General features: G+C 59.9%; 1 protein-coding gene across 1 annotated transcript in view; it reads right to left on the reverse strand.

Moving 5' to 3' along the window:
* Positions 1-10,962, reverse strand: part of VOLCADRAFT_88000 (uncharacterized protein) — a gene marked incomplete at both ends in the record, with an annotated part of 42,411 nt that overhangs the window by 1,942 nt on the left and 29,507 nt on the right. Inside the window, 13 exons of the mRNA XM_002947730.1 lie at positions 213-559; positions 901-1,020; positions 1,847-1,940; positions 2,422-2,555; positions 2,815-2,836; positions 2,958-2,970; positions 3,218-3,588; positions 4,162-4,629; positions 4,787-5,070; positions 5,842-6,356; positions 7,077-7,451; positions 10,034-10,220; positions 10,685-10,949. Of these exons, the coding sequence (XP_002947776.1) occupies positions 213-559; positions 901-1,020; positions 1,847-1,940; positions 2,422-2,555; positions 2,815-2,836; positions 2,958-2,970; positions 3,218-3,588; positions 4,162-4,629; positions 4,787-5,070; positions 5,842-6,356; positions 7,077-7,451; positions 10,034-10,220; positions 10,685-10,949 (3,195 nt within the window). The remainder of the gene's footprint in view (positions 1-212; positions 560-900; positions 1,021-1,846; positions 1,941-2,421; positions 2,556-2,814; positions 2,837-2,957; positions 2,971-3,217; positions 3,589-4,161; positions 4,630-4,786; positions 5,071-5,841; positions 6,357-7,076; positions 7,452-10,033; positions 10,221-10,684; positions 10,950-10,962) is intronic.

The following is a 10,962-nucleotide window of genomic DNA, read 5'->3' on the forward strand; positions in this document are numbered from 1 at the left end:
GTAGTAGCTGACGCGCCGCACACTGATGAACCGCCCATTTCCAGCGTTATAAACCCTAAGCTAGCACCTTAATCTCAAACGTAGTGGTATGAAGCAAACGAACGCAACAAACAAACCGATCCTGACGTCGCGAATCACGACAACCCCCCCCTTGCTACGGCGGCCCGCCCTCTTTCCCCACCCCACCCCCACAACTTCCAGCACAGCGTTACCTGCAGCTCCATAAATCCATCGGCTCTGAAACGCCCTTCAGTTGGTGGCGGCCCTGGTAACGAGCCGTCACAGGCGTGTGCATCTGCTCGCTACCGTCATCGTCGCCTCCGCCACCGTCTGTCGTACAGGTGCTGCCCCGTCGCCGTACACCCATCGTCGCTATCGCGGTCGTCTCTCGATGCGACAAGGAATGGTGGAGGGGGGAGGGCTGCAATGCCGGACGAGGGGAAAGTAGTTGCGGCGGCATCGCTGCCTGAGTTTGTGGCGGCGGCGGCGGCGGCGGCGGCGGTGCCGGCGGCGCGGATGTGCCTCCGCAGGCTCGCCAGACGTCTCCGCTGCACCAGAGCTAGAAGTGGGAAGGGAAACGGGCCGGGAGTTGAGCGGTTAGGGAACGAGGCGCGTGTAGCGGAAAGGTAGGCGGGGGCCCGGAGGGTGACCTAGATTTAGCCCGGGGGTAAATAAGAGCGCGCCGGTAAGCGAAACACACATATATATACACACACATACACATACACATACACATACACATACACACACACACACACACACAGGGCCTTCCGGAAATGTCCGCTGTCGAGGGTCGGAGAGACTAAGTACATAAGCGCGCGCACTTACAGAAAGACATACCGAAACTCCCGCCTCCACCCCATCCCGCCTCATCTCCCATTCCCCCGCAGACATACATACCTGACCGGCGGGCGCCTTGGCGGCAATCCGTGCCGCACGGTTCATGCACTTTCCTCTGTACGACACGCGGCCGGTGACAGCGCTGATCTCCGCCTTGACGGGCCCTACATCAATTCCGATCTGCGTACGACGCCGAACGCGTTCCGGCGAGCACGTACGGTCCGTACATATGCAGGGTTAGGTGAGGTGACGGGTGGGGTGGGGTGGCGTGGGGTGGGGAGGGTGAGTTCTGTAATTAGGATAATGCGGCTGCTGAGCGATTGCATGTGGGGGAAAGGGAGGGAGAAAGGGAGGGGGAAAAGCCCGGGAAACAAGAAAACACACACACACACATGTGAACGTGGTGGTTGTCGCTCCTTCTAAATTGCACATGGCACAAGGGCTGTTGCCGTACCACCTGCCGTACCCTTATCTCCTGACTTCACCTCCTGACCCCGGAGCCCTTGTGGGCTAAGGTCCCTTCCCATCCGTACCCTGCGGTACGGCCCTGTCGTACCCTGAGGCGCAACCCCCGATACAGCACCCTTGTGAAGTGGCTACCCACGCTGGTGCGGGCTTTGCCGCGAAGACTGGATCGCCGAAACGAAAATGCACCGCTGTTGCTGATGCCACCGCCGCTGCTGCCAGCGGCGCCGCCACCAGCGGCGGTGCCACCGCCGCTCCCAGCGGCCGCAGTCATGCATGTCGATACACCACCACCCGGCAGTAGCCCTTGGTGCTGGTGCTGGTGCTGCCGGCTTTGCTGATGTATGCGGTGATGCTGGTGGTGGTTGTGTTTATAGTTATGTTGATGGTGGGTCCCACTGGCAGAGGTCTCCCTCCCGGGGGAAGGTGACGTTGCGGCAGTAGCAGTACCAGCAGTACCAGTTGCCGTAGCAGTAGCAAGAGGGTGAGGAGGGGAGGGGTGTCCGGGGAACGGGGTGGCGCACTCCGGGGCCTGTCGTACCTCCGAAACCACCACCTCCTCACACAGCTCATGCTCAAGCAGCTTGGGACTCCAGTCCGCAGATACCAGCCGGTCTAGGAGGGTGAGGCCACACCTGTGTGTTGGAGTAGCAGTAGCAGGTATAGCAGCACCAGCAGCAGTAGCAGGTATAGCAGGTATAGCAGCAGCAGCAGTAGCAGGTATAGCAGCAGCAGCAGCAGCAGCAGGAGCAGGTATAGCAGCAGCAGCAGTAGCAGCAGTAGCAGCAGTAGCAGGAATAGCAGCAGTAGCAGGTATAGCAGGTATAGCAGCAGCAGCAGCAGTAGCAGGTATAGCAGCAGCAGCAGCAGCAGGAGCAGGTATAGCAGCAGCAGCAGCAGTAGCAGCAGTAGCAGGAATAGCAGCAGCAGCAGCAGGAGCAGGTATAGCAGCAGCAGCAGGAGCAGGGTTAGCAGCAGTTAGGTGTGTTGCGTGTTGGGTTTGGTTTGACTCTCCCATCGTCTGCCCCATCCAGCCCTTATCGCCAGCTTGATTCCTATGCCTAGACCCCTTCCCCCTCCCCTCCCCCGCCTCCCCCTAAACACACACGCACACACCTGATGGCGGCCGCGGGGTCCGTGAACGCTGCCAAACACAGCCCATCCGCCAGCTCCACCAGATACCCCCCGAATGTCGCCACCTGTCGCGTGGCCACAAACTGGAATAGGGACAGAGCGGCCTGGGCCTCGGACTGGAGGGGAGAAGCGGGCGGGGTGAAGGAGGGGAGGAGGGAAGGGTAAGGCGCGGGTAAGGGGAGGGTTTAAATTTGGAAAATGTACAGCAGATGGAATTTTTGATTCCCCTGCAGGGGAGAGAGCGGGGGAATCAAACGGTGTTCCATCCGACCCCTAGTGGCTCCCTTCACTCCGCCACCAAAACCCGAGTACAGTTTTTCCCCCCTTCTACAAAGCCCTTCAAACACCCCAAATCCCTCCAAACCCCAGACCCACCACGTCCCAGGCCAGGAGCGTGCTGACCCCCACCACGTTGACAAACACAATGGTGACGTCTCCGAGGGGGGCCTCCATCACCCCCCCTTGTGTCTGTACGGCACCCCGGGGTCGTCTGTGTGAAGCCAGGCAAGGCCCCTGACCTGCGGTGAGGGGCTGTGGGCGAGCAGCGGGATTTGGGGGGCAGGGGCACAAGCGGAGGGAGGAGGGGGGGAAGGAAGGGGTTAAATCAGCATGCATACATGCATACATGCATGCATGCATACATCTCTTGCTCGCGTACAGCCCGACACCACGCGCTTCGCCGACTATGGGGCCGACCATGGGGTCGACATGCTGTTATGACTCGCGAGCTCGCACGCTCCCTCCCTCCTTGTCCCCTCCATGCCCCTTTCCGGCTTACGTACCATGTACAGATCCAACGCCTGCGGCAGCATGTACGGCCGCCGTAACCTGTACTCGCCAATGTTGAGAACCGTCACGGCGCCGCCTCCGCCTCGGCCTCCGCCACGCGCCTTGGCTCCGGGACCATAACCCGCACGCAGCCCCGGGGGGTCTCCCCCCCAACCCCCTCCCGGACCCCGAAAGGATCCTAGCTGCTTGTATGCGAAGCCGCTCAGCAAAAGTCGGGATGCGGTGCCGTGCGCCGAGTACGACACGGCACGTGCCACGTGCAGGCTGGGCCCGCCATACTGCATGCGCTTGGCGGTCTTGTTGTACGACACTTCATTTGACGAGACGCCTGAGCTGAGGCCCATGCACACACGGAGGCCGCTGCGGGGGTTTCACCCGGGGGTGCGGGTTTTCAAAGTTGCTTGGGCTTTTTTTTTAAAGGAGGAGGGGGAGGATTGAGGGTTGGATTGGGGGTTGGTTCATAGGGCTTGAACGGAAGGACTTCGGGTTGAGGTGGTTTCTGATTTTTCCTTTCTGCCAACATGAGCCGCCGCGTCCTCTCAATCTATGTAATCCACGTGAGACTCCAGAACCCGAAAACCCCAAAAAACGTCTCCTTTAGGCGGACCTAATCCGTGTCACCGGAGAGTGGAAGTGAGACTGAGGGTGGGTATCTTTCCTCTCCACCCTTTCCTTCCTTCCGTCCAGGAAACCACATTCCCCCCCCCCCCCACCAACTTTTTCCAGGTGTAACCAACCCACAAACACGCGCACACGTGTCTCACGCTTCACACGTCATGTATCACAAGGTCTTTGCGCCTTTGCTTTTTATCCCAACGCCTTCACTAACATTTACATGTTTTATACACATCTCGCAAAGCGCAGCCCTGCGATAATACGCGCGCGCACACACACACACACATACACACTAGTCACTCGTCAGAATCCACCCACCGCTGAACGAGCGTCCCAAACTCCGCAAGCAGTAGCTCCACCTCCTCATTGCGCCCCTTCTCCTCCACTTCTGCGGCCTCGCCAGCCTCCGTCAAACCCAGCGACGTCAGCGAAAACCGCAGTGGCGTCGCCGCCGTCGTCACCGCCGCCACCGCAGCTGCTGCCATCGCCGCCGCTGCCGCCCTCGCCTGCCGCATCAAGCGCCTCTGCGACACCGATGCCGACGCCAACGCCTCGGCGCCGCGCAACTGCCGGCCATAGCCGCTGCCGCCGCCGCCGCCGCCGCTGTGTGGCCTGTTCGAATACCTTTCCGTACAAGTCTCTTCAGCCAGCATTTCCAGCTCCGGCTCCGGCTCGGATTCCTCGTCGTCACTTCCGCCGCCGCCGCCGCCGCCGCCGGATGCCAGGTTGCGAACCAGATGCATCCGGCCCTCCGCTTCCAGGATGGATTTGGAACGGAAGATGCCACTGAGGGTGGTGGCGCGTGATGAGGGAGTGATGTCGCGTGAGAGCGTAGGTATGGTGGACAAAAGGGGGGTGTATAGGACAGGGCAGGATTGGCATCCAAACACCCAGTTAACCGATCCGCACGTAGAAGGCTACGGCACACTTTCCCACGCCCCACCTGCTCTCCCGGCGGAAGGGTAGAGGGATATTTCGGCTGTTCCGTCGGTGCAACCCACCGCCGCCGCCGCCGCCGCCACCGCCGCCACCGCCGCCACCTCCCGCCTCCCCTCCAGCGCCAGCTCCAGCGCCAGACCTGCACTTATCCTTCTCCTTGCCACCGCCTTCCGAGCAGGCGCCACTGCCACCGCCGCCACGGCCACCACCGCCATCAGCCGTCCGGAGCTCAAAAAAGGCGCGGCCGCCGCCGCCGCCGCCGCCACTGCTGCCACTGCCGCCGCCGGTCTTGCGGACGTCATCCACTGAAGCCAGAGTCGTTAGGGAACGCCGCGACAGCCGCCCAGCCCGCCGCAGCTGCTGTTGATGTTGCTGCTGTTGCTGTTGCTGCTGTGGCTGCGGCTGTTGCTGATGCTTGTGCTGCCACTGCTGCCGGTGCTGGTACTGGAGCTGCTGGGGTTGCTGAAGTGGCCTTGCTGTGGCTGTAGCAGTAGGTGCTGACTCCGCAAGAAGCTGCTGCTGGTGCTGCTGCTATTATGACGATGACGATAGCAATGGCGGCAAGGCGAGTTGCATTTTGCATGTACGACGCAAGGTAAAGAAGGCATGCACAGGGCGGCGAGGCCAGGCTCTTTAACATGAAAAATTAAACATGAAAGAGGCAGATGTGCCTCATGTCCCTGGCGCCGTACACGATAGCAACCAGAGCAGATAAGGCAAGGGCTGAGCCCCAGGTAGCGTGCCAGGTGTAACCCAAAACCACATGGAGACTAAGCGCTGCAGTTGGTCCTCCCCGAAGCTCTCCATCGCAGGTACGGCAGGTACATGTACGGTAGGTACGGCATCAGGCCGTTCAGGCGATTGTGGCATTTGAATCTTTGCAAGGGAGAAATCTTTCTCTAAGATCTTAAATTTTGATCTGGAACAGGGTTTGGAGTTTGGATTGGATCTTGGTCTCAAATTTTGAGTTCGAGGTTTTGAGCCCCTAATGGGGCAAGCTGTACAGCTGTAGGAGAGGTGTGCACACATGTGTACGATAGCCGGGCTCTTTGCCCTTACCTCCCAAGTCAGCGCCGCTGCTGCTCCCGCAGAACCAGTGCCCTTCACGGCCCCCACGGCAGCAGCTGCCGCAGCTACGGCCGCCGCCGTAGCGGCGGTGGCAACCTTGTCCAGGTCGTCTTCAACGTCTTGGTTGGCCGTTCCATGCCCACAGAGCGGGTCGGAGAAGCGAGTGTACGACGACTGAGCCACATCAGCCGTACGTCGGGCCTCCGCCGGCGTCACCCGCGGCAGCGCTTCCTCCACCGTCGACGGCCCAGCAGGGCACATCTGTACGGCATTGTCAATCCCGTCGTTTCGGGGCGGTGCCGCAGCAGCAGCCGTGCTGCAGACGGCGCCACCGCCACGGCCACCTGCTCTGCCGCCGGCGGCGGCAATGTTGGCGGAGGGCTTGAAGTACGACATCAACTGGCCCCGGGCATTGACGACCCTGTAGACGGCGCGGTAATACTGCGCCAGTCGTACGACCTGTAGCCCCATGCCGCCGCGTTCCCGCCGCTGGGCTGCTGCTGCGTCTGTCGCCGCCACGGTTGTCGTCGCCGCCGTCAGCCATGTCGACAGCTGGGGGACTTGCCTCGCTTCGTCGACAGCACCACCCCCGCCGTTGTCCCCATTACGTTGCAGATGCTGCATTTGTGACATTCCCGGGGACGCCAGGGACGGAGACAGCAAGCCGCCGACAGGCGATTTCCGAGGACTGTCCGCCGCCGCCGCCGCTGTCATTGATGTCACACCTCCCGTCGGAGCTGCCGCCGCCGCCACCATCATAGCCGCCGCCACCGCTGCATAGTCCTTTGGAAGCGGTTGCGGCGCATAGCTTGATGTGCGCGGTGGCAACGGTAAGTCCGCCGTGGCCGCCGCCGCGGCGGCAGCGGCGACGTCCGCTCGTGCTGATTCGAGGAAGGGCATGGGACATGAGTCTAGACCTGGATTGCCAGAAGCTTGTCCAGCAGGGGAAGCGGAAGCAGCAGTGGCAGCGGTGGGGACAGTCCCCTCCGCCGTCGTGGTTCGCAGCTCCGTAGGCAACGACACGCCGTCCGCATCTGTCATCGGTGTCGGTGCCGCCGTCAAGGCCAGCTGAGTAGTAATCGCGGCGCCAACTGGCACTCGTTTGTGCATCGAGCTCATGCCATCGCCGCCGCCGCCGGGGCCCCCACTGCCGGAAACTAATGTGCTGCTGGCAGCGCCTCCACGTCCCATATTCCACCACGCATTTGGGTGACTCCTTGACCCACCGGCGGACACGGCGGCGGCAATGGCTGCGGCCGGAAGGTGTCCCATGCGCGGCGGCGGTGACGGCTGAGGCAGCAGAGTGCCAGCCTCGCTGTCGGTCACTCCAAAAGGGCGGATAATGTGAACGCTGCCGCCGCTTGCGCAGCGGCCACCGCTGCTGTCGGCGCCGGCGCCGCCACCCCCGTTGGTGCTGTACAACAGCGCCAGGCGTGACATGGTTCTATAACGCTGCGAGAATGAGGCCGCTCTTGAATCCCCCGCAGCAGAGAAAGAAGCCGCACTCGAGCCCAAAGGGTCCGGAAGGTCCATCACCCATGACGTAACTGCGGAAGTGATCGCCGCCGCCGCCGCGGCGGCGGCGGCATTGACGCTCTGACCTGCGGATCCAAAACCCACGTCCGCGGCTGCCTTGGTGGAAATGCTGGGGCACTGAAATGGAGTCAGCTGTAGCTGGTCAGCTGGGAACGCCGCCGCCGCCGCCGTCACCGGAGCTACCCCCGCTGGGCCCCCTGCTGCTGCTGCTGCTGCTGCTGCTGCTTCTGTAATTGCCACTGCTGGGGGCTCTACTACTGCTGCTGTTCTCATCGGTGCTGGCAGCGCGGCTGCTGCTGCTGCCGGCATGTCCACACCAGCATCCGCGCGCAATTCCGAGCCTGCATTCAGCCTGCCGTTCCCGGGCAGCATCGCGGGCGATGTCGAAGCTAGGGGGATGTGTACGGCGATGGTGCTGCTGCCGCCGACGTGCCCGGCGGGCGTGGGTGCCAGCTCGGGGATGCCACTTTCCACGTACAGGGTGAGGGCCTGTGCGGATCACCCAGGTGGTAAAACACGCAGCAGCAGCAGTAGCAGTAGCAGCAGTAGCAGTAGCAGCAGTAGCAGCAGTAGCAGTAGCAGCAGTAGCAGTAGCAGCAACAGTAGCAGTAGCAGCAATAGCAGTAGCAGTAACAGCAGTAGCGGTAGCAGCAGCAGCATACCGTAAGAGCACACGACAGGATGCCTCGCTCGTGCGTGCATGGACAGGGCCCCCACACAGTCTTCCTGGATGTACTCCAATTTCCCTCCGAACCCCTCCCTACCCACGCGACGCTCTTCAAAATCCCTAACCAAACCAACCAAGCTGAACCAAGAAAACCGAACCCAAGTAGTCGAAGACACACCGAGCTAAGCCAAGTCAATTTAACCCGGTTTACCTCGGGGGTGGCCGCCCGTTCCTCAGCCGCCATGGCGGTGGCGTCGGCTGCGTCGGCCTTGACACCGGCGTTGGCAGCAGCAGTAGCAGCATTCGCAGTAGCAGCAGTAGCAGCAGTAGCAGACAGCTCCGTGACCCCCAATGGCTCTCGGAAAGAGAGACCCCCGGCGCTGAAGGTGATGGAGGTACGGCTAAGGGAAAAGGTATTGGTGGTTAGGTGCTGGTGGTTGCGGTTGTAACGGTTGGGATGGTTGGGAAACAGCTGCAGCACTCGGGCTCGGTCCAGAAGCGCAGCTGTAGCGGCACTGATATCTGTATAGAGGTACCGCGAAGGGAGGAGGGGGTAGGGAAGGCAAAAGCGAAGCCAGACGTCGACTGAGCGGGAGCCAGAATGCCCCTATGTGTGTGTGTGGGTGTGTGGGTGGGTGCACGTGTGTGTGTATGTGAGCATGGGGAAGGTAGGGGGAGATGATGCAAATGCTGCAAAAAATGAAGATTTATCTGCGACATCCAAAGCCAGCCATTGCCGGAGTATAAAGCAACCACACGGCTGCCCAGAGGGGGCTGCCCAGAGGGGGCTGCCCAGATCCTTGTTTTGGTTTTCACGCAAACACACACACTGGAGACACACACACATACATACATACGCTTTGGTGGTTTCGCCGGGCTATCCCGGGCCCCTGGAGTGGTGATCAGGCTTGTGCGTGGTCCCTTTTCTTTATAAGGCTACTTCTCCCCTGGACCAGCCCAGGAAGGGACAGGTGGTGGAGGTCAGTTGTTTTAAGGTGGTTGCAAGACGTCTTGTGGTGTCGAGCTCTCTTAGCCTTTCTCTCTTGGAGGTTTTTTGTTGGCCTGTTAGGTATATCAGGAGCCCTCCCCTGCCGGGACTGCCCTAACCGAATTTTTGTTTGTTTGTCTGTTTTCCCTTCGAATCCCGTTTTCGTTGGTGGTGTTTTGGGGGGTTGTTTCAGAGAGCCTTTGACTTTGCCCTAGCTGAGACTTGTGGACTCGCTCTAGCGGAACCTGAGAGCCCTTCGTGGTGTTTTCACTGCAGCGCCATCCCCGGATGGAGGGGCTGCGGAGTGGCTGCGTAGAGTGTTGGTAGTCTGAGTCGGGGTCGGGAGCACACAAGACTAACCGACTTGTGATGTGTGCTCCCGACCCTTGCGCTGTGTTTCGGCTTCGGCCTCCGGCTCTCGCAGCCCACAGGTAATCTAAGTCATACATACATACATACATACATACATACATACATACATACATACATACATACATACATACATACATACATACATACATACATACATACATACATACATACATACATACATACATACATACATACATACATACATACATACATACATACATACATACATACATACATACATACATACATACATACATACATACATACATACATACATACACATTGATTGGGAGTATTAGGTTTACCACTTGCCGCTGAGGTGTCGAGATGAGGTCTAGTTGATGGACTAGTTTCACACTCTGATTTGGTTGCGACGGATGGTCTCTACGGATGTCGGGTGACTGGATGAGGTGGGGTCTAGTAGGACCAAAACACCATCGTCGGTTGAACGGTGGAATCAACTTCCAAATATATAGTCCATGGCCTCCCGGCTTTGACGGACCCCCCACACTCGTGCGGAAAAAACTTGTAAACATACACACATACATACACACAGTGTCCGGGGTAGGCACACGTTGACCATAAAAATGGCGCGACACCCCCACTGCAAGGTGACGTACCTCCCATGTGCTTCGCCAACTGCCCCAACGCCCGTCCTGACGACCCTGTTCCGCTGAGGCCGCCGTCGCCGCAGGCGTCGTCAATGCTGTAGGGCACTGATGGGCTTCCGAAACCAGCGGTTGTGGTTCGGTTGCCATCGCGTTCCAAGTGCTGTTCGTCGGTATGTCGTTGCTGTTGCTGTTGCTGCTGTTGAGGTGGTGGCGGTCGATGTTGTTCATAGCGGTGGTGGTGGGACTGGATAAACCCATGGGTCGCTCCCGTGGTGGCGGTGTCACCTCCACCTCCATCCCCACCACTGGCTAGGCCGCCCGGCGGCTGCATCATTTGCGCTCTGAGGTCCGCCAGTGCAGCGGCCTGCTGGATCTGCATACCCCGCATAAATGCAGCCGAGGCAGTAGCAATAACAGATGCAGTAGCAGTAGTAGCAGTAGTAGCAGTAGTAGCAGTAGTAGCAGTAGTAGCAGTAGTAGCAATAACATCAGCAGGACATGAGACATTACATACCGCCTCCCACCTAACCTTCAAATAATACAACAACAAGAAAACTATCCGATAACTGGTTTACTTTCAAAATAGCTACTGTAAGGCCAAGCACTGCTATAATACACGGGGGGTTCCAGACACACTACGTAATAACCTGGTAGGCTTACTGGAAGTGCGTACAGCGGCTCGCACTTTCGATGGCGCAGCAGCCCCGGCGGCCAATCTAATTGCATAAGCCCCAGTTGCGCTGCGGCGGCGAATCGCAGCGCGTCGCGTGGCGACCCAAAAGCACACAACATGTACCAGGACTCCGCGGCCAGCGGCCCTAGCTGCAACGCGCTTTCCGGCGTCAGCAGCGCCGCCGCCAGCGCCGCCGACGCGGCGGCGGCAGCTGCCTTGGAGCCATCGGTGTCGACGCCGCCGCCACCGCCGCTGGCGGCGGCAG

Source organism: Volvox carteri, assembly GCF_000143455.1.
Source record: "Volvox carteri f. nagariensis unplaced genomic scaffold VOLCAscaffold_7, whole genome shotgun sequence".
NCBI lineage: Eukaryota > Viridiplantae > Chlorophyta > Chlorophyceae > Chlamydomonadales > Volvocaceae > Volvox > Volvox carteri.